At 40.2% G+C, this 24,242-nt stretch overlaps 1 protein-coding gene across 5 annotated transcripts in view; it reads right to left on the bottom strand.

Annotated features, from left to right (window-relative positions):
- Nucleotides 1-24,242, bottom strand: part of GIT2 (GIT ArfGAP 2) — a 55,692-nt gene that overhangs the window by 11,358 nt on the left and 20,092 nt on the right. For 3 of the 5 annotated variants that reach the window (XM_044989378.1, XM_044989381.1, XM_044989382.1), the window contains exons 9-18: nt 19,427-19,478; nt 17,374-17,446; nt 16,930-17,027; nt 16,114-16,225; nt 14,868-15,010; nt 13,843-13,992; nt 9,255-9,503; nt 7,458-7,547; nt 2,832-2,914; nt 2,510-2,698 (exon numbers count right to left, since the gene is read on the bottom strand). In XM_044989378.1, coding sequence (XP_044845313.1) covers nt 2,510-2,698; nt 2,832-2,914; nt 7,458-7,547; nt 9,255-9,503; nt 13,843-13,992; nt 14,868-15,010; nt 16,114-16,225; nt 16,930-17,027; nt 17,374-17,446; nt 19,427-19,478 — 1,239 coding nt within the window. The remainder of the gene's footprint in view (nt 1-2,509; nt 2,699-2,831; nt 2,915-7,457; nt 7,548-9,254; nt 9,504-13,842; nt 13,993-14,867; nt 15,011-16,113; nt 16,226-16,929; nt 17,028-17,373; nt 17,447-19,426; nt 19,479-24,242) is intronic. The other 2 variants (XM_044989379.1, XM_044989380.1) reach the window with 2 other exon arrangements.

The following is a 24,242-nucleotide window of genomic DNA, read 5'->3' as shown; positions in this document are numbered from 1 at the left end:
GGTGTCCCTAGCCTCTGTTCGTCAGAGGATGGAGATGGATGGCAGGAGAGAGATCACTTGATCATTGCCTGTTAGGTTCACTCCCTCTGGGGCACCTGGCATTGGCCACTGTCGGTAGACAGATACTGGGCTAGATGGACCTTTGGTCTGACCCAGTACGGCCGTTCTTATGTAATATCTTTCTTCTATAACAAAGAAGGGACAGAAGAGGACTCTTTGCAAGGCTAATCATTATTTCTTTCAAAAGATTTCTCTGTTCATTTTTCTTATTTGCATTTATGAATTTAATTTGTTTCATTTACAGAGCTAAAGAGATACATGTCCCTTGTGTAAAAAAATGCTCCCTTAACTTGAGGCACAAGAAAACATGAGGAAGGATTAAAGTATTCTTTACTAAGTATCTTCACTCAATTTAGCAGGGGAAAAACATGTCCTGGGTTCTTTATTCTAGATGATTTTGGTGTGTCAACTATTGTTACTGGTAAAATATACAAATAACCAATATTCTTATTTTAAATTTTATGTTTACTGCATCTCCCCTTTGTAAGAACCCTGGGAGCAAACAATACGAGTGGTTTATGGAAGGGACTAAGTCTGAATTTTGATTCAAGTGAGCTCAGTCAGAAAACGCACTCTGACTTCTCCACCCAGGATCACACAGGAAACATCGTGCATCTCCCACCTAGCCAAAGGAAAGTGCAAACAAAGTAAATAAGCATGGAAGAAGCACAAGTGGCCCCCAGAATGCAGCTGTTACCTCCACAATTGAGAAAAACAGGCAAGGAGCTCAGAAACTGAACTAGATGAGCTGCAAGATTTAACGAGGGTAGTTAGCTGGTTTCATGGGTAAGGTGTTGTATAGTCCTTCAGCGCTGAGGCTGTGACTGCAGTTCAAATATGAGAACTGCCACAGGAGAAGAGAAGTTTATTTGGAGCCTAAGACCTCTCAGTGCTAACATGGAATGCACTAACATGCCCTATGATATACCTGCCATTATATGCCTATAAAAAACTACCTAGGAGAACCACCTGCAGTTGATGCACCACGAAGAATCATTACCAACAACTCATGGAGATCTGGCAAAGTTAACTGTCAGGTCAGAGTGCATGGGGGGAAGCTCAGGTTGAGTACCAATTTGATGTTCAGATAAATAGGCCACTTTGATTTTTAGCACTGGCAAACTTGAGAAAAGCCTATCTAGTTCTTGGCTCTACTCTAACAGTTCAGAACAGCTTATGCTGATGGCTTATCTATTGCTATAAAAAAACAGATGATACAAGGGTCCTACCAAATTCACAGTCCATTTTGGTCAATTTAACAGTTTTAAAATTAGTCAATTTCACATTTTCAGATATTTACGTCTGAAATTTCAGTGTGTTGTAGCCTGGGGGGTTGTGGGAGGGGGTCACAAAGTGGTTGGGGGGGGAGGGGTCGTGGGATTGCCACCCTCACTTCTGTGCTGCCTTCAGCATTGGGCTCTGAAGGCAGTGCAGCCATGGAGCTTTCGCCAGCCAGAGGAGGTACTCACCGGTGGGCATGATCTCTCCCCCCACCAAGCAGCCATACAGGGGAAGAGGAAATCCTGTGCCTCCCCAGCCCAGCCAGGACTACCCGACTGCGGTGCTCCCAGCAGCACAGGGGAGATCAGACCCACCACCACCTCCGGGAACCTCCTCTGGCTGCAGGAAGCTCTGAAGGCAGCGCAGCCACAGAGCTTCCTGCAGCTGAGGGAGGTACCTCGAGATGGGGCCAATCTACCCCTGAGAGTGGCCAGGCAAGGGAAGAGGAAGTCCCATCCCGCTCCAGCTTGGCGCTTTAACAGCTGGAGCACAGTACATGGTAGGAGCCCCCATCTGGGGCACCCATAGCCCTGCTCTCCTCCTCCCCCTGCCCGAATAGAGAGATCTCATGGGGGAGGTCTGATTTCATGGTCCATGATGTGTTTTTCACAGCCATGAATTTGGTAGGGCCCCTATTACAGAGAACATAGCAATTATGTACACAAACAAAACCATCTGCAGTTTAAGGGCCAAATCCTTGACTGCAGCTGTTTCACAGAGGTTACACTCAGTTACTGCTGAATGTTACCTTCTAGGTGCCCTGATCTATAACTCCTGTGTAGTTTGAGGATCCATGGGTAAATCCCACTTGTCCCCAGGCCTCTGCAGTGGTCCCTTGACCTCTGCTTTCTTGGCAACAGGATTTGCAAGGGAGCCATCTCCCAACACTGCCCCTTGCTTGTACTGCTTCTTACGGAGTGGGATGCAGGCAGACTGGGAGCAGACACTGCTCCAAACAGCAGCTGCTCCCAGGGATATCTGCCAAGTCTCGAGGAAGTGTTCCATGGAGAGAACCTGTTCCATGTCCTTTTGCTGCTGCTCCTCGCAACCAAGGGAACACATGACCATACATGATTCATTTACAAGAAATTAAAGTCTCTACACGTGGAAGCATTTTATTATATTTTTAATCTCGGAAATTCCAGCGCACTTAGACTCTAATTCTTACCTGTCATGCTTATTCTCTTGTGCTGCTCGCAGCAGCTCCTGGATATTTTTAGTGATCTGTTCAGTTTTTCGAATAACATCTTCTGTACTGGGCAAAGTGGAACTTGGGGTTGCATCTGTATCTGAGTTCTCGGGGATAGACCCTTCCCCCTGCCAAATGATACTTCTCTGCCTTCCTTTCCTACCTGGCCTGGGGAAAAAAAGAAGCATGTTGCAGTGGTCACTGTACTACAGAGCAGTTTCTATTAGCACTTAACTAGAGCGTTATGTCTTCAGACACTATACAGACACAAACATTAGCTCATTCATGTAATAAGACATACCCCGTCTCATCCAACTCCAAACTGGGGCTGGGGTTATCATAGTCACTTTCAGGCATGCTATTCTGTTTCTCTAATTTCGATGCCTACAAAGAATAAAGAAATGTTTAAGGACAGTACCTAAAAAGAGAAAGGGTCAAGAACTTCGCCAGGGAACTAGTCTCTGGGTAAACTAGTTTATTCTCTTTGCACAAGACTTCATTTAGGTCCTACATTACTTTACAAGCTCAAGCTGTCATGGCCATTAGTCTCTGTTCAGTGCTAAGTTATACTCACTCACACATTTTAGGCTAAGATCTTACGGGCTGAGATTTTGTTAATTTCTCTCACTGACAGCTGTCATGTATGCTTACATCACTATATGCAGCAGCAATGCTGAAATGAGTTAAATACCATAGGTTATTCTTCCATTTCACCTACAAGAAATAAAGTTTCTTGCCTGGCTAGTTTCTTCATAAAGTACATTAAGTATTTTATTTTTAAAATACATTTTATACCTTGACATAGCAGGGAATGTTCTTCCCCAACCATTACAAGCTGATCAGCTTTACAGAGCAGGGGTTCTGCTTCTTTATCATCATAACCCAACATTCAGCTACTTGCCACTGAGGATCTTCCTGCCCCCAAGAAAACTTTGCCCCTGTTCCCAGGATATTCAAAAGGGACCCCACACAATGATCTTCGGATCACTTCTGGAGTCTGACAACCACCCCGTTTCAAATGACTGAGCAAATATGCTTTTGCAGAAGCCTGGAGTTGGAAAATTGAATTAGTTCAACTCCCAGACAACCGCAAGTCCTAGTCTTCCAATGCAACATATGACCACTTTATGGGCAAGAGGGGGACATCACCTATTACTGCTTTATTGGGTATAGTTGCCTCTAACCCTCCTCAATGACACACTTGCATACTTCTCCCTGAGCAGAGGGACAGCAATAACTGAGCTTACTTGTATTCTTACTTGTATTCTTATGACTTGGGATTTGTATCCCTGGAGGCCATCATATGGTCCTCTACATTCAGGAAGTTTCCCTCATTAGATTCCCTGTAACCTTTCAGGTAACGAGTTATTCTACCACTTCTGTGAGCTCCCAGTAGAGTTTATACCCAGGGAATATACATCCCAATGATTTTTGTTCTGAATACCTCACAACCACACCAATCTCAGGAATTCATATCCATGGAAAGTTTGCAACTTGGGATTTTTACATAATTCCAAAATAATTCCATGGAACTGGAAGACATAATGCAAAAGCAAGAAAGGGAAGTATACTCTGGAGCTCTCTCCCTCCTTCCTCAAACAGCAGTCCTAGGTTACTTATTCTCATCTTCTGGGCCTGACACCAAAGAACAGCAAAGATGCAGCAACTTACCAACTACAACTCCCCTCAGTGGTGCCCAGGCCAGGGCATTCTACGTTAGTACACATTTTTCTAGAGAACAGACAATTATACCCTTCCCACCTATGTCACCATGCCACGTTAATGTCACTATGAGGTTTGGTCTTTTACTGCACAGTGCAGATCCTGGAACTGAAGTAAAACCAATCCCAACAATGCTATGGGATTTCCTCATTCGCAGTCACATTAACCTCCCACTGATCTTTATTAGAAAAAGAGAGAGAGGATCAAGGGACTCTCCAGTGATGGATTTTAAAGGAAGGCTCGAATCAGCATGCTTAACATGCACTTTCCATTATATCACGCACAAATGAGGCTAAGCCTGATAGACAACACTTTCTATTATTCTTAGTTACAGAGGTGCCCCCATGTGCTAGGTGCTTTCCAAGCACTAAAGGACAGTCCCTGCTCTGAACAACTCAAACTAAAATAATTTCTATCCAATTTACAGTTACCTTGCATAGAAAGAAACCTAAATTGTGGTGTTCTTTAGATTACATCTAGTAAGGTAACTAGAGAAGACAGAATCTGAAAACAATGCTCAGCACACTCTGACAATAGAAAGCTGTATGTAATTGCATTTGTATGGCGTTTATTTATCAGGTGGTACACAGACTGAAACTTTGCTAAATGGCAAAGCTGAACACTCTGGTCACAAACAAAAACAGCCAGTTAAAAAACCCACGATTTAGCTTTAGTATTGGAATTAGAGATGTGAGGTAGGATTAACCCCCGCCCCACACACACACCACAAATCTAAGCAAGTTTTTAGTTCCAGTGATAAATTAACTGTACCCAAATTGCAATTCACACTTTACTGTGAAGGAAGACAGGTCACTTAAAGATTTGTCATCTGCTACTATTCCATGTAAATCGAGTATTTTTCAGATTGAGCAGAAGTCACCATGTCACTTGTAGTCAAAATTAACTTGTGTTCTGAGGTTTTAAAGAGGGACCTTCATGCTGAAGAAAATAAATATCTGGCTAAAAAAAATAAGCAACTGAAAGGCAAATGAATCCTCAAAATGTTGATATACAAAGCCCTATTCCTCACAGTTCAACTGTTAAATAATAAAGCTTGACTTGAGACACTGCATAGCTGCCAAAGAAACAGACTGATACAGTGTCAGCTACAGGATTGTGATTTCACTGCAGTATCGGACACATGGAACAGTTGGGCTAAAAAGGGAGAGAAGGTCTTTTTAAAGAAAGGTATCTCCAAAAATAGCCATGTTTTAAAAAGTCATCTACGAATGCTTTTATCCTTTAGTTTTGCTCCTGTGAAAGTCCTGCTTTAATATTGAAAAGTGGAGCTTAAATCAATAACACACAATACTACAAAATGGGTTCTGTCAAACTACCCATAAATATATTTTATATAAAACAGACATAAAAGTATAGGAAGAATACAAATAGATTAAGTAATATATAGCAATGATAGTTACATCCATTAAAGACACTTAACTACGGATCCAAGCTGCAGTTGAGAAATGCAATTCACTCACTATGATGACCCACTATGCGAATGTTTCATCTTGCTCAAAGAGTGTGTAAAAGATATCAGTTTTCAAATGATAAATTATTCTGAAATATGCTGAATAAACGTGTAGCAAGAATTTATTTGTTAAAAGCACAGTTCTTATACAATGGTTACCTTGTAGTTGGGGCTTGCTCAGATAACATTATTCTGCAATTTTTTGGATACATAGAAATATTTCTAAGATCCCACACAAAATGTAAAGTCTATAAAAAAGAATGACCAGTCTACTGTTATCAGATTGTTCAATTAGCCAACCATCCCTAACCTTGCGATTTTGTAGTGAGGATACTTCATTCTATGCTTCTATTAATTGTCCTCACATTGGCTTGGATTTAAGACCGCAGTGGAACAGTGTATAACAAGGATGAGAATACTGCAGGGGTTCTCAAACTTCTCTGCACTGCCATCCCGGGAGGGAGGCAAAGCCGAAGCCCCACTTCCCCAGGCCAGGGGGCCAAAGCCGAAGCCCCAGGGCTTCAACCCCAGGCAGCGGGTCTATAATCTTAGCCCTGCCGCCCAGGGCTGAAGCGCTTGGGCTTGGGCCCTAGGCCACAGCAAGTGTAAGCCAGCCATGGCAACACCATTAAAATGGGCTTGCGACCCACTTCGGGATCTCAACCCACAGTCTGAGAACTGCTGGAATATAGCATACTTATGTGTTTCACATTTCAATGTTTTCATAAAAACGTACATAATCATAGAATCACAGGGCTGGAAGGGACCTCGAGAGGTCATCTAATCCAGTCCCCTGCACTCATGACAGGACTAAGTATTATCTAGACTATAATGCCTCGATGAACCCTCCAGTTCTGTAGTTCAGAACCAAAATTGTTCATTCATGAGTCAGAAACAATGCAAATAGAGGTATCTTTGGAATACCACAGACTTTTATAGTTCAATTAAAATCCCATAATGCAATGGCTTTTTTTTTTTTTTAATAAAGTCAGTGCACTGCTTTTGTAAGGTCCTAGAAACCAGTGTTTGTTGATTCTCAGGCATCGGCAATATAAGCTTCCTCTACATTGTGCCATGAATGTGCTTTTAACCCTGACCTAAAAGGAGCATTGCTAAGAATGAGTCTCCAGGCCCATTCAAGCCTTTGCTTCTTTCAGTACCACCAGTAAAAGGGCTACACAATGTTAAATGAGGTGGTGGGTGATATGGATGCTTGTCTGATATAACTGAACAAAGGGCTCACTCACTTTTTGACAGCTGTCAAAAAGTAACATCTCTGTCCATCAGTACCAACGTGGACTGGATGCAAAGTGGTGACCCCTAGAGGTAACAGGTTCCATAGCTTTTACTAACCCTTTGAGCATACCTGTGTCCCATGCAATGCATTTTAGTCAGCAGAAAAAGTACATACTGATATTTCGTGAGCCAGCAAGTGCCTGCTAAACTACTTTTCTTCAGCAACCAGCTCATTTTCAATAGCATATTGTGGGATAAGTGATCTGGAGCAACTTGTGCATGGTGTTAAATGCTACAGGTATTTTAGTTGGTGTGAAGTTAAACAAGAGTGAAGCAAGTGTATCCATAGTTTGTGGCAAAAGAAACAAAGTGATGAAGTGCTGCTTCATGCAGGGATGAAGATCAGTTAGCAGATAGAGGGGAAAGGACAGAGGCACAAGGCTTCAAGGGAGATGGTCACCTCCTCCAGGTAACAGACCAATTCAGAAGGTACTTAACCCTTCGTGTGCTTTCATCCCTTGACCAGGAAAGCGTGGAGGGGAAGGAAGGCAGAGATGAAGAGGAGGTCACAAACGCACTCCTCCCGATCTAAAAAAAAAAGGGGGAGGGGAGAGAAACACTCGGGAAAACAAAAAAACCCCACAAATACTCTGAAAATAACTTTTAAACATATGTTCATTTTAAAAATTGGATAATCAAAGAGATGACATGATCAGAATGACTGAGAAAACTTACTGAGCTAGACTGGACTTGTAACTCTGGCAAAATGCCTTTGACTTCTTCAAGCTACTTCTGGTATCAGTATTAAAAGGTGTTGAATTCCAAAGTGAACAAATACATTCACCAAAATGTGAAGTTAAAATTCTGCTTCTGCAAAGGCATTCATTTAACTAATATATCCCACTACGATTCAGTAGAAAGATTTTAAAGAAAGAAAAAAAAAAGTATGTTTCTGTAACCAAGTTTCACAAGAAAGCAATGCTTTAGAACTGTTGGTTCTAAACCAACAAGATGTTAACAAATGAGAAGTTTCAGGAACCTATGAAGCTTTCTTACACTTTGAATAAATTGCTGTGTACAAAAGAATTGTGACATTTCTTGCTGCAGGAACTGATTTTATACTGAAATCTTTCACAGCAAGTCAACATAATCTATGATGGTATCGCTTTTATCATCTAGTTTGAATTTCTAATAAGCCCTTTATTATTTCCAGCAGTTTGAGAAGTCCCATACTTGTTCATCAGACTGAAAAACATCCAAGCTCGTGGCATTAATGTCGGATGGTTCAGCATCATCTACCAAAATGGCGCTTCTTGTAAAATACTTCAGACATTCATGACTACTGCTTGCACGAAGCATTTTGTTTTATATGCACATGGCACTTTTTTCAAGCCAGGAAAGAAATTTCAACTTTCAAACAATTAAACAGTCTATTTCAAATGCATTTACTGTTTGGAATTGAGGAGAATACAAGATAGTGCTGCCTCACAGACAACATACTGACAAAGCCTTAAAATCCTGATTAACGTCAGCAAAAAACACTGCCACACATTTCCCCCTGCCTCTGGCAATTTAAAAAAGATACGATAAAGAATGAACTCTTGAGTGTATTTTTTGTTGTCAGTCTAGAATGCAAGTTCCTTAGGGCAGAATCAGTGTCTATGCTGACCACACTATTGGAACTTTAATAATTTAGGAAAGTACTAATCAGGACAGACTTGGACACCTAAAAAACTAGGCTGTGAACACTAGATTAAAAACGAACAAAATAAGAGACAATAACGAAAAGGTATATTGAAGAGAGATCCATGAAAGTAAACTCTCTTCCAAGAAAGGGTTGGGTGCTTTGATGTAGCATAAGTGATCTTCAGTAAAGTTCAATCCTACTGTTTTCAAAAGGCTTGCAAGTTCTACATATAAGCACATACCTGTATGCCCCAAGATCAGAGATCCACAAACTACACCTATATCTAGTTAAATTCTGGGTTCTTCTCTCCTACTTTTGAAACATTCATGCATGCATATATTGGCAAATATATTGTGGCTAAAGGAAATAGCTGAGCAGAAGCCAAAAGCTTCAATTTACGTATCAGAGAATTGTGTTACAGCTTTTATTCTTCAAACCATCAAGCTCCTGCAGACATGTTAATACAGCAAACAGTGATAATTCTTACTGTTTTACTTTACTAGGAAGCAGACAGTCTAGAGATTTTGGTAAATAATCAAGTAAACAGATTTGCAATAGAAAAAGCTGAACATACAAAGAAGAGCAGAAGCATCAGCAGTTTTACTTACATGTGGAGGGAAAGGCTGCAGTCTTGTTATGCTCTCTTCTGGATATGTGACTTCTCCCATTGGGAGGTAGGGTTTCTGACCCGATCCAGTCTCATACATAGACATAGGTCTGCTACCTCGTGCAGATGGTCGTCGCTTTAAAGAAGAATGATTGTTGGGGTCTGTGTATTCAGAACCAGTTTGGACCTGATATATATGGGTTGTGGCCTGTCTTCTGAGGTTCGTATTTTCACTCTGTAGTGTTTGAAGCTGAAAGAAATGTTTAGCAGTGGGACTTTGTTTTTCTACAGCAAGCAAACTGAATATACAAACACAGCTTGTCACCTTAAAAAAAATCCATCTAGCTGTTACTAGATTTATTATTATTTTTAAATGGAATTCTCTTTAAAATCTACTTCATTTGCTCAGACAAAAATATTTTACTGCAGGTCTGGTAGGTTTATAAGTGTCAGTTTCAACTTACTATTATTTTAGTTGGGATGCAAGTCAAATTGGATCTTACATTTGGCTGTTGCAGTTAAAAGCATAAGATCCATTTCCAGGTTAGTTGTATTTTTAAATAAATTTTTCATTACCACGAAGGCTGTTTGAACAACAGAAAAATAAATTCTTTTCAAGCAAAGCACTCCAGTTCAGCAAAAAGTCACTACAGTAACATAAAGATGACTTAAATAAAGCCTCTGAATATGCAACTGCTAAAATTATAGCACAGATACCACAGATACAGCACAAAGAAAACTAGAGCTTGCTTTGCAAAGCAAGAGGACAGTGGAGTTAAGCTTATGAAAACAGGATATCAGCTACTGCTTTCTTAAAGAAGCCAACAAGATTATTATTAAAATCTGTGGGTGGGGAAAAATGCAGCAATTTAAATTTTGTTGTAGAAAAAAATTTCTCAGAATAAGTTTGCTATATTAACACATCATGAAGAAAACTGAAAATATTTAAATATTATGTACATCTTCTCAAACAACAGATGGAGCATACGGTTTCAGACAGCTGATGGCCATTCATTAGGAGTCACAATTTTGGTATTTACTTGCATTTTGCTTTGCATCATGTGAACCTTCAAGAAAATCAGTCTGTGCTGTAAAATTGTAGTCTGCCTGACACTGTCCAGTACCCATAAGTGAAGATTCTGACTAGCATCCTGAAGCCATTTAAAATATTGCCATTTCCTACTCTGCAGTCTGTCATACCATGTATTGTGTGTTAAGATTTAAGGATCAGTAAAGAGCAATGCTACTCCTTAAAAGTTTGACATTTTAATACAATCAAGCAGGTCCATGCTGCACAATCGCCTTTTCCATTTATTTATCCACCACATATTTTATAAACCAGGTGTGGTATAATTTCAGCTGTCTGTTGTTTTTCATCTATTGTCATATCAGATCAATTCACCACCATCAATGTTTAAGTTCACAGACAAGTGCCCATGTGTCAGAAAGTCATCTGTTTTTCATAAGAACACCCTTTCACTCGATTTAAGGAGAACCCATCCATAAGTGACATACATCAATAGAGGCTCGCCTCTTCTTTAATTGGTATCTTTTTCAAGTATCAGAGGGGTAGCCATGTTAGTCTGGATCTGTAAAAGCAGAAAAGAGTCCTGTGGCACCTTATAGACTACATCTGTTAGTCCTGTGGCACCTTATAGACTCTTTTCTGCTTTTATCCTTTTCAAGTAACTGAAGTGTGAGAAATCAGATACATATCATGCTACTAGCCAACTATACCAGACAGACAATTTTTAGCTTATATATTTAAATTTAATCTATGCCTAAAAAAAAAAAATCAAATAAACCTATGCCAATTAAGAGACCAAGGGCCATATTCTCAAATGAGATCTGGCTCCTTTGCTCTGCTCAGGTGCTACAAAACATTTAGATTCTGACCACAAATGGCCAGCAGAAAACTACCCTGGCATAGGGCAACTTCTTATTGGCCTAAAGCTACTGTAGCTAGGTACTATGCCATCTATCCCCTTGGCGCAGAGGGTAAGGTGGAGAAGCCATGTCAGGGATAGTGTCCCTAGCCTCTGTTGGCCAGAAGCTGGGAATGGGTGACAGGGGATGGATCACTCGATGATTACTTGTTCTGTTCATTCCCTCTGAGGCACCTGGCATTGGCCACTGTCAGAAGACAGGATACTGGGCTAGATGGACCTGACCCAGTATGGCTGTTCTTGTGAGCTTTGCTATGCCTAGCTGTCATTGGTGTAAGTCACTAAGCCAGTGACAAATTAGTGCAGCCCCATAGCTGTTCGAAACATCACTGGATCTGGGGCCAGCACAAACTGATCCTCAGAATGAGGGAGCTATGCCCCACATCTGCTGCACAGGAAAATCTGTCCCTGTCTCCTCCCACTATGCTGTATCAATGTACTAAAATCCTAATGTACAATGGATACCCCACTCCTACAGCAAAAGCTTTATCTAAGATTAGGTTCCTTAAAGCATACATTTATCTCTAAACCAAAAATTAATTCAAATGATGCAGACAGCTGCTTAATCAAGACACCTGCAAAAATAGCAAAGAAGTCCCATAAGATGTATTAGGTTCCTCTATAAATTTTGGGTTCCAACAGAGATCTCAAAGGCAAAAACAGGTAACTGCCCTCTTTGTATGCACAGATGTGTTCTGCATCTGCTGTTACCTGCTATGTGAGAGAGCAACTTGGACAATAACATTTGAAACCATGTCCCAGCTACTCAGTTTATCAGGTTCGGGATAAAGCTGAAGATACTCTCAAGCCATGAATTAGACTTGTATTAAATCCTAATAGTGCAGAGGCCCACAAACACTCCAGGCTCTTGAAAGCAGCAGCACTGCACAGTGGCATCATGCCAGGACACTAGAGAAAGCAGGTAGGACAATCTTTCTAGTCCTCATTGATCAGGAGGGGGGAGGATAGCTCAGTGGTTTGAGCATTGGCCTGCTAAACCCAGGGTTGTGAGTTCAATCCTTGAAGGGGCTATTTAGGGATCTGGGGCAAAAATCTCTCTGGGGCTTGGTCCTGATGACCTCTTAAGGTCCCTTCCAACCCTGATATTCTATGATAGGGGTAGGCAACCTATGGCATGCTGAAGGTGGCACATGAGCTGATTTTCAGTGGCACTCACACTGCCCGGGTCCTGCCCACCAGTCCAGGGGCCTCTGCAATTTAATTTTAAATGAAGCTTCTTAAACATTTTAAAAACCTTATTTCCTTTACATACAACACTAGTTTAGTTATGTATTATAGACTTAAAGAAAGAGACCTTCTAAAAACGTTAAAATGTATTACTGGCACGCGAAACCTTAAATTAGAGTGAATAAATGAAGACTCGGCACACCACTGCTGAAAGGTCACCAACCCCTGTTCTACGATAACTCTTGAGCTACCTTAGGAAAGTTGACATCTCCAGTACTGTAGCTTGACAGCAGCTCTGCTTTTCTCTACAATTATAGAATACTGCAGTTACAATTATGTGCCATTCCACACCTGCACAACTTCAAGGGGGACTGGTTTTATGTCAATTAATGGAATCTCTTTCTGACAAAGCAGACAGGACAGCATGGCAGACAAATCCAGAATAAAGAACAGACCAAAAAAATAAAACCAACAACAAATACTGAGAGTAAGCAATTATAGGTTTTGAAAAGGAATCCACATGTACAATGACCCACTGAAAAATATACAACTAATCCTGTATGTTTTGGGTACTAGATCTTACCCTCATCTATTTGAATGTCAGGCAACTAGTTAAATTCTAGAATCTTAATGACTTTCTAGTATCAGTAACTGATAGCCTGCAGACAGAGGAAGTTTATGCACCAAGAGATCTAGTGGGTCTTTTCCATTTTCAGTTTCAACAATTCTATTTTCTTCCCCTGCAATGAACTTTTGAACCTTAGCTTCCACTCACTCTGTTTGGTGGTGATCGTCCCATAAAGTTGTCTATGTTTTCTTAAAACCTAGCAGATATCTTAGCATACATGTAGACCAACATTATAGCTAGTTTGATGAAGACAACTAATTTGCAAGCATGTGATGTACTGTATTTGTTACTGGCCTGTTGGGACACAGTGACCTTGTCACCACTAGGATTTGAAGGTCTGGTAGCCTGGCTTTAAACTTGACATATGTATACTTTTAACATATGCTAAATTGGTCTTGCCGGCAATAGAGACTTTTAAAATGCGTATAAGCACTAGCCCTTATTATTGGATTAAATAGCTGACCTAACAGAAAGCAGAAGGTGCAATTTATGCCCGTCTACTATCAGCTGTTTCCAAAGCCTCAAACAATTGCTCATTTTGAATCAAGACAATGGAATGAGTTTTTTTTAAACAATGGTTTGGAAATAAGGAAAAATCAATTAGGTTGAACTAAACAGTTCCCAATAACACCTTCCATGAAAGATGAAACATTAAGAGTTCGCTCTGCATGGATATTTTCATTTTTGTTACATCAATTCCAAAATAGTTCTAATTTTCAAAATATTTTGACTGGTCTTTACACATGGTCCTTTATTTTATATTTATATAAAAATTAACCCCATTAGCTATAGGATTTTAATTTTGCTTATGTTACTATACTTGTTACCTTTTTCTGCATGGTTCTCAGTTCATCACTCAAGTTGATGTTCACCTTCATTAACTGCTGTATCTTTACCTCAGAAGCCACTAAAGCATTCTTAACTTGCATATATTCTTGTGCTGTCACTGGTCCATCTGACAAGTCTGAATCCAGGCTCTATAAATAAAATCAATTATCAGATCAAATACTTACCATACCTATAAGACAGACAGTCTACCGTAAGGAAGCAAAACTGCAATATTTTAACAGATTTCCAAAACTGACTTCACATGAGTCACTGAGGAAAGTAACAACAACCTAAGAGCACACTTTACACAACTAAAGCTATGGACTATCTCAGAAGAAACCTGGTCTCAATGAATTCTTAGCTCATTTACATGCAATAATATTAGCCTTGGGATTTCAAACAAGAAAAGGATGGTATTTAATAAAGATTTTGATAAGTATGCATGGACTAGTATTTGATATTCTGGCTCTTATTATTCACATTAGTTTATGGGTTAGAGCAGGTGAGGAAGCCAAGATTCTTACGTTCTATTCCCTGTTCTCTGTCTTATTGGATTATTTTCAGGAATTATTTAATCTCTCAGCGTTCATTTATCCATCTGTACTTTCTATCTCATTGATATGTAGGTGAAATTTAATTTAGAGTATTTTGAGATATTCTGATGAAAGAAGCCAAGTGACATAATACACTAACTGCTGGAGTGCTTCTGTATTTGTGCTATTGGGTCCATAGTTTGTCTCCAAATAAAATAAATTCTATAAGGGACTCCTTTTTAGAACTGTTTTATTAATGCTTCACTTACAAATGTTTTAAATCGTATTTCTGATCCTGCATAGAGATTTTATAGAATGTGGGAAGCGACTGTGAAATGGAGTTGAAATAATCATTGAGGCCCTAATCTCATGAACACTTACACATGTGTTTAACTTCACTCACATGAGTTCTCCAATTGATTTCAATGTAAGAAAGTACATAAGTATTTGCAAGAACGGGGTTTAATAGCCTATATCATTACTTAACCTACCTTCTGCCTATTTGCTTTTGCTGCATTTGCTTCCAGATCTGTATCTTCATCTGATGCAACACTGTCATAATCAGGCTGGTCGTTATCTTGACTCTCACTACTATGCTGACTGTTGATAGCTTTCAATATCAGTTCCACATTTTCTGTAAACAAATGAGTTAAATTTAGGATTTGTATGCAGAATTGGTTTATGTTGTTTAATAATATCAGAAGAGAACTTCAAGCAGACTAAAAGAAAACATGAGGAGAAATGTTAAGAAAAAATATTTTGTTTCTAGCAGAAAAAGAAAAATATTAAGATAGCGCCACCTAGTGTGACTGGATCATCATTGCCTACAACAGCCAAATCTACAGTAGCAGTGAAAGATTAATTCTGCAGTCTTAATTTTATTCCTTTGACCTCCTTGAAGTATTTAGGTAACTTCAAGTAACTAAGGAGAATTAAGGTTTACGAGTTAACTTAACACACTTCACAGTGAAGAAAATAAGGTACAAAAGAGAATGATATTGCCAACATATCTACATCACTATTCAGTTAGGTAATACAGGGAAATCATTTAATAAAATATGATCTTTTGGCATCTCTTTAGAGAGAATATTTTTGTATTTAAATGTTTGCTTCGTATCTCCAGTGTTGGAACTACAGCTGTGTGTTACTTTTTGATTGCTGTTTTAAATGGTTGTACTCTGATATCAGTGAACTTCAGATACGCTCAAACAGCACAGAAAGTGAGCCTTTGCAAGCAACCTAACACTTAGCAAGTTCTAAAGCATGTTCTCAAGCAGAGTCCCAAATTTAGACACATGTCCATAATCCCTATAACACTCAACATTCCATTGATTGGTAGAGATATAGTTATAGAATTTCTGGTCTCCAAAGACTTAGGAAGCCACCTGGGGAATTCCACAAAATGCTGTTCTATACCATCAGAAAGGACACTTCTGGATTGTGTACATGTCTCAAGTCCATTTTGTTAGAAATATCACCCGTAATATTCAAGTCTTCTATAATTAAGCATTACTCTTGAGCTCAAATGCACTGTCATCAGCAAACACTACTGGCCTCTTTACATCAATCAAATCATACACCCATCGCTTTATAGCGATGGACTTAAATTTGTTTACTCATTTCAAAAAATGATCAAGTCACATGAGGTACTTCTAGATAATGAATTAGTATAACTGTAATTTCGGTGATACCACAGCAAGTATAGAATATTAGACAATTAGTCAAAAACATATTCACCTTTAGAGCCAGTGACAGGATTCCCTTGTTGTCTTCGCTTGGCATCACTTAGAATGTCTATAACTAGTGTAGCAAATTCATGTGCATTAAACCGAGCTAGTTTCTGTCTTCCCTAAAACATAGAACAAGATGCAAAAAGTTACATAGGATACCATTTACGGACACAGCAATTTCTTGGCAAAACAGATACATAGTAACAGCATTTGTGCACTGTAATTAAACCTCTTTGTATTTATATTATAACCCCATTCTCAGGGTTTTAAAAATTTCCTGCAAACATTTGTTTTCATAAAAACTGCATACAAAGGTGACTACCTAGAAGCAGTATTAGTACGTTTACAATAGTTAACTTTTTGTATTAACATTAATATAGTACCTTATCTTAAAATACATTGGTTGCAAAAAAATTGAAGCGTCACCATCTGCTTAATCATAGTTACACACACACACACACACACACACACACACACACACTTGCTACAAGTAACACCCAAGATTACTGTAACAGAAAGATATGGGAAACAGTGCCTCTATTTTTCCCTACTTTGTTTCATTCAGTTTCATCATTTTCCCTGTATGGTAAGCTGATTACTCAGTTTCCCCTGCTTTGTGAAAGATTCAAATAAGGGAGAGGAATACTTATTTTAAAAAATTAGGGAAATGTAACTGTAAAACCAAAAAATCAGGGCAGATGTAATGTGAAACTATTGTAAACTCTTTTAAGTGGAGTGTCCCTTTCCCCGCAGTTTATTAATCTAAACACCTGAACTACGTTAATAAAATTCTTTTGTAACACTCACAAACAAGATAAGTTACCTGATTCCGTGTTGAAGAATACTCAGGATTTACAGGAAGAAAAGGGACAAGCGTCGTCTCAGTCACCAGTGTACTGTGATTCTGAGTAGCAAGCCAAACTGTTTACAGAGAAAAAAGAGCCAGTGTTGGAGCAGCTTCACCCCGTGAAGCATCTACTCATTGAACTAGGTCAAGAGATCACAGTTTCAACACAAAGCGTAATCAGAGTCAAAGGAACTGCTTTTTCTGAGAGTTCTCTACTCAGTAAAATAATTAGGAAAACATATTTTATACCACAATATAAAACTGAACACTCCTTACATGTAGTAGAAACTAAGTACCAATCAACTCCTAAACACAAAAATTACTTCACCCATAGCATTTAGTAGAACTAGCACCTTATGTGTAACACAGCATTTCAAGTTTTAATTTAACTACATATATATTCCAGAAAGCCTTATTCACCTGCGTCTGTTTCCCGCCTGTCAACTTCATCATATACGTCCATGGCAAGTTCTTCAAATAAGTGGTTACTTAACTAAAAATAAGAGTGAAGTAATTAAGGATTAGCTAACAATAAACAAAATCTCTTATGCTGCAGAAAGCAAATGTGCATGTCTGTACTCGAGAGACAGACAATCTGTTACTTTTGCCGTCCAGGAAGCACTGACTGACTGCCAGAGTGAAGCTGTTCAATTTCCAAAGCAGCTTCAGAGCCTGCTGGGTGCTGGATCTAGACCAGCGGTTCTCAAACTGTAGGTCACGACCCCATTTTAATGGGGTTGCCAGGGCTGGCGTTAGATTTGCTGAAGCCTGAGCCGTACTGCCTGGTGCTGAAGCTGAAGGGAAGCCCAAGGGCTTCAGCCCTGTGCAGCGGGGTTCAGGTTACAGGCCCCCCGCCCAGGGCTGAAGCCCTTTGGCTTAGCTCCCCCCTACCCCCAGCAGGGCTCTGGCAGGCTCAGGCTTCAGACCCCCCCTCCTGGGGTCATATAGTAATTTTTGTTGTCAGAAGGGGGTTGCGGTGCAATGAAGTTTGAGAACCCCTGCTCTAGACAGATCAGGCCTGTTCTTCAGCCGGCCAGTACAGGTAAAGGAAAACTGACTTTTTTTCCTGACCTCACGAGAGTCCCAGCCCTTCCAATAATAATATATTGGGGGAGGAGAGAGGGAGGCATTTCTATGATTAAGTGAGCAGGCTTAAGTAGTGATTATTTGTTCCAGAATTTATTCTTAATGTGAACAGTTCAAGAGAGATGCTTATGTTTGGAATGAGAGATCTGAGATTGTGTAAACCAAGGTTTCAGGGTTATTCTAGTATTTTTATTCAGGTAGAGAGACCCTGGGACTTCACAGTGGCCTGTAATATAAATTGCTAATTAAAAACTGTAAAAATGCATGAGTGAATGCAGCCCTACTTCCTTCCTCCAATACAAGACAAATAGGCAGAGTCAACTTAATACCCTTCCTGGGATCCGACTTCATTTACAAAGAAACTAATAAATCCCAGCCCAAATCACCCCACTTTCCCAGGCAGGGCTGCTCCTCAGCCTCCCTCAGGGCTGTTTGGCCCAAGACCTTCTCTAGCCAAAGAGTTACTCCCAACCTTATGTCCTGGGTGGAGTTAACAACCGCTACAATGAGTCAGCAAGTGTACATCTACATTTACGTGCAAGGTTGTAATGCCTGCTAACTGAGTGGGTTTAAAGTGGAGATAGGGTTCAGTTTTGGAGGGTTTGTGTTCGGCTGAAATCCTTTTTTCCTATACTGCATTTTGTTCTCCAGACTTATTGCCTAGTTTAATCAGAAGTTTCACTGCCATCACTATAATCTTTGCAGAAAACCACATTACTGCATAAGAGAATGATTCAAAAGTCATTCTTCCCCAATTTACTAAACTTTCATCCCCTGAAGAAAAGTCAGACTGAAATAGTTGAAAATTCTCTCTTCGGAGGGAACACTGATGGTATTAAGAGCAAGCCCAATAGATTCTCGACCTGTCTTAAGCAGGAAATTGGTTTGGAAAGTATTTAAAAAAAAGATACTAGATGAACTAGTATTAAAGGCAATTGTATCAGGCAAACACTAATACAGCTATTCTAACTTCTCAAAAAGTTAATGGCAAATAAAATAATATTTGAGCATGCAGTATATGTATGAACACATGAAGGCATGAGATAATATAAAATTAAAGGTCATTAGTTTGAGATAACATTATTAATGAGAGGCAGAATCACAGATCTTACTTGCAGTTCTTCCTAAACACAAATAAACTTAATCTCCCATCCACCAGCAAATATTGAGGGGTTTTTTTATTTCCCCCTCATGCCTTTTTCAGTCTCCTTCCATGTTCTCCTTTGAATGTATCAGTTAATATGGAAGTGATATTTGTATAGACAGGAACTAACAAAAACCACACTGCATTATAGTCAGTAACAACTTGGGAGATGAAGTACAGAAGTTTGCCATGTTACTAAGACTACATGTGGCATAGCATAGGTTAAGTAGATGCGTTACTTACAGACTGAAGCTTCTTCTTAGCTGCTTTTGCCAATTCAGACAAATCTAGACTGCTATGAAAACAAGAAGTGATCACTATATCTACAACAATGAATAGGTCAGTATGAACAGCAATTCTTTATTGCTAAGTTTCTCCATAAAAAGTCAGTTCATTTTCATTTGACACTTCTTGGAATGTTACAAAGACTACACATTTTTTCAAACTCTAAAGGCTTGTTTACACATGAAAATTAATCTAGAATAAGGCAGAGGGTAAATTTAAGGCAGATTAACCATTCCTGATTTTCTCCATATGCAGATGCTCTTATTCTGAAGAGTGCATCCACACATGGATTTACATCAGGAATGTAGAAAAGCCCTAAGAGTTTAACTTACATTTCAGGTACATGTATGCAATGTTGCTGAAGCTATGTTGGTCCCAGGATATTAGAGAGACAAGGTGGGTGTGATAATATCTTTTATAGGACCAACTTCTGTTTGTGAGAAAGACAAGCTTTTGAGCTACACAAAGCTCTTCTTCAGGTCTGGGAAAGGCACTCCTAGCATCACAACTAAACATGAGATGGAACAGATAGTTTAGCATAAGTACTTAGCACATATTCTAAGGCAGTGTTTCTCAACCTTTTTGATACCAGGCACCAGCTTGCTGCCTTCCTAAATTGTGTCAGGAAGATCTCAGGGACTGGTTGTTGAGAAACACTGTTCTGAGTGACCATTCAAGGTGAAGTGGTTTGTTACCACCCCTGTAGTCACAGAACAAAACAAAAAAAAAAAAAGAGGGGTTAGTGTGTTATGGCTTATTACAACAATATGTAAGTCCAGTGTCTTTTTTAAAGACATGAGTTTCAGTGTTTAGCAAAGTTATGAATTTAAGCTCCCTGGCACATCTTTTGAAGATGTGCAGATTTCCTTTGAGAATGTGGATTGACAGGTCAGATACAGAGGGGTCGCTTTGTGACAAGTTTTCACCCACATGTGACAGGGTGTTTTTGTCTTTTATCATTTTTCTGTGAGAGTTTATTTGAGAGCATAGTGATTGTCTGGTTTCACCACATAGTTGTTATTGGAGCATTTAGTGCACCAGATAAGGTACACCACATGTTGAGATAGGCACGTGTAGGACCCATGGATCTTGAAAGGTGTGTTGTGGGAGGACGACAATCATTGTAGCAATGGAGCTATGGATGCAGGTTTTGCATCTGTTGTTCTGGCAAGGCCTGGTGCTGTTCTGAATTGGTGAGTCCGGGTGTGTCTGTGGGGAGCTGCTTCTGATGATGAGGTTGGAGAAGCTGAGGGGTTGTTTGAAGGTCAGAAGAAGGCGTTCAAGAAAGATTTCTTTCAAAATAGGGTCCCCATCAAGTATGGGTTGTACTTCTTTGATGATACTCCATATGGGGTTCCAGGGTGGGTTTGAAGGTGACAAGTAGGGGTGTGTGGTTGGAGAGGGTTTTGTTTAATTTCTGTATTGAAACAGGTTCTCTTGGGATGTTTGGGCGGCCTGTTCCATGATGCGATTTACTTCTCTGGTAAAGCGTCCTTGTTTAGTGAAGATAGTTTTGAGTGCATTAAGGTGTATATCCCGGACTGTGATAGAGTGCCTGGCTGTAGGTAACAGATTTCTTGGTGTGTTTGGGGTGGTTACTATGAAGATAGGTATGGTTGTCCTTGGATTTCTTGTACATAGTTGTTGCAGGACACACAGAATCAAGTGGCTATTAACATTCCAAATGACAATCCTGCACATCTAAAGAGGCAGAATGTGTTATAGGACACTGAAATGCTCCTAGAGGGAAGTTTAAAAATAAATACTCTTGACCATGCCCTAAAAAAAAAAAAAAAAAAAAAAAAAAAAAAAGTCCTGTCAACTAATGAAAAGCTGTAATAAACCCACAAGGATTATTTTACTTGATCAGTGGTAAAGGTGGGTACCACCAGGTGAATAAATACGCTAAAGCACTAAGGCCTCATCTCAACATCACCCACAAGATGTATTGTATTGACTGACTATGGAGCAATCCTCTGCTATTAGCTTCCTGTCTCAAGATTGACACACAAATTGCAAACTTTGTGGTTAGAACAAAAACAGAACTTAATGTGGAAACCCCAGACCCAGAAAATCAACAAATTGTGAGCTCACTGTATATTACTGGGTGGAACCCACCCAGCACAGACACAAAATCCTTTCAGTAGAACTTCTTCCAAGGAACTTTGTGAAGGAAAGACTCAAATAAGGTAGTTTGATGGAAGGCTCTGGGTAAGTTCCTGCAAGCAATTCTCCTGGATGAGGATAAAGAGGAAGAAATGCCCAGTGGAGAGGCCACTATACAGCAGTGAGAGACCAAAGTTCTACTGCAGGCCATATGACCTGATATGTGGTTTTGAACAAAATCACTTCACCTCTCTTTGCCTCCGTTTCACCCTATGTAAAATGGGACTTACGATAGGTAAATTTCTTACCAATAGTTTCCTTTCTGCTAGCAGTATCTCCCACAATTCTTTAGGTCTGGGCTGCTCTCCTTTCTCTGTAGCTCACGGAGGCGAATCACAGTTTTGGAGCCACACAGCCATGCCCTCTCAGTTTCTGCTTGCTTCCAGATGAGTTATTGCCACGCTGTAAAACCCGCATAACATCACTAACAAATAAATATTACAGAGATAATGAACTATTTACATTACACCAAGGAAGAGTGTCATATGTTAATGATTCCACTTAATATCTGATCTTCGACTCATGAGCCATCCAGGGTGGATACAATTGTGGGAAATGCTGCTAGCAGAAAGGAAATTATTGGTAAGAAATTTCCTGCTCTGCAGCCCAGCATCTCCCACAATTCCTGATGTCTGGGAAGAATGTTATAGAAAAGGGCAGAAAAAGGAAAACAGTATCCATCCCCATCTATAAGAATATTTGCTCAAAGGGCGCAATCATTTCTGGTCCACCATCTGCTGCACCTTCCTGCCAAAGGATGCCTCTGTAGAGGACAGGAAGTCCAGCTAATAGTGCTTAATAAAGGTGGGAACATTTGACCAGCATTACAAATCTCTGCTGTGGAGGCACTAACTCTTTCTGTCCATGAGGTCACCAGGGATCACATGGAGCATGCCTTAACATTCTGGAACTGGAATCTCCAATGCTTTTCTGGCTTCCACAATGCATAGTCTAATCCACTACCAATAGAGAAATGAAAGCTCTGAGTCCTTTCATTGAAGGATACAAACATGGCACCTGATCTCCTGTGGACTCTGTTCAAGGCAAATTTTCAGAGCCCTTCTGACATCTAAAGTGTGCCACCTCTCTGTGGTGGGATGCTATGGCCTTGGACAGAATAAAGGTAGAACCATCTCTTGGGAACCGTGGAAAGAGGAGATCACCTTCGGGACCAATGATTTTGGAATTCTGAGCACGACCTTGTCCTCATGAAGCATGCCGCAAAGTTCCTGCATAGAGAGCACTGCCAGCTCCAATGTCTGCCTGTTGGACGTGATGGCTATCAAAACAAGTTTTGATGAACAAATAAAATGGTGACACTAACATCAGTGGTTTGAAGGGTTTGTCAGGGCTCTCAGTACAAATGGCAAGTTCCACTTGGTAAAAAGAGTTCTAACCACCAGATTGGCTAACTGCACTTCCCTAAGGAATCTGGCTATATAGGGGTTCTTTGTCAGAGAACCTGTGGATCCTGAAAACATCACACTACCAAGGGAAGACACCTGACAAGTAACAGCGTTGGGCTGGAGACCTTTGTCAAAAACTTCTTGGAGAAAACGCAAGATAGCCAGAATTCCCAAATTTCTTGGGTCTGCTTCATGTTCCTGGCACCAGATGCAAAACTTGGTCCAGACAGAGGAGTATGCTTTCAAGGTTGATACTCTTCTAGGAGAAAGAAGTGTTCTGATGACTTTGGAGGACAGAGTCAATGATACTAGTGCTTCCCTTTCAATAGCCAGACTGTTGGATACAGCTGGTTCAGGTTCAGATAAAGCAGAAGGACCTCATGGGAGGATGTCCTGTCCCATTCGGAGCTTTGTAGCAGCAGTCCCAATTTCAGCCCTAACAAGTCCCAAAACCAGGGTCTCCTCATCCAATGTGGGTTTCCCATTCTCATTTTATTTTCTTGACCATCTTCCCTAATAATGGGAAGGGTGGAAATGCACAGAGCAGACCCTTTACCCATCAGTGCAATAGGGCTTCTGTTCCCATGGATCTGGGGTCCACTTCCCTGGTAAAGTGCTCTAGTGTCTTCACATGGTTCACAAATAAGCTGGTTGAGGGCAGGCCGAATGATCATACGATTAATTCTAAGACATCCTAATTCAGGCCCTACTCGGAGCTGTTCACCTTGTGCCTGCTGAGCCAGTCCGCCTTCTGGTTCAGGTCTCTCTTTATGTGAGCTGCCTTGAGGGAAAGGGGAGACTGCTCCACCCACTGTGTGATTTGCATTGCTTCAGCATGTAGTGCTGGGCTTCTTGTTCCCCCTTGATTGTTCTTCAATGCTGCCATGGAGACAGAGAAAGGAAGCTAACAAGAACTGAGGGGGTGTAGCCTGACCACTCAGCTCCAAAACTCCACCTCAGTGAGCTGCAGAGAGAGCAAAGCAGCCCAGATGTCCAGAATGTGAGATGCTGGGCTGCAGAAACTCACCTTGCTCTGTAAAGTGCTTTGAGACCTATGGATGAGGAGTCCTACATAAGAGCTAAGTATTACTATTAATGGAAAAAGACCTTACTGCACCATAAAGTATTGTACAAAACTATACTCATCACCTGTATATCTAACTGAAGATTAACTGGTTTTAATTAAAGTTTTTTTTAAAGCA

The sequence above is a fragment of the Mauremys mutica genome, chromosome 16 (genome assembly GCF_020497125.1).
Source record: "Mauremys mutica isolate MM-2020 ecotype Southern chromosome 16, ASM2049712v1, whole genome shotgun sequence".
NCBI classification, from domain to species: Eukaryota; Metazoa; Chordata; order Testudines; family Geoemydidae; genus Mauremys; species Mauremys mutica.
Note: the sequence above shows the minus strand (reverse complement) of the source record. Positions and strands in the feature narration are given on the sequence as shown.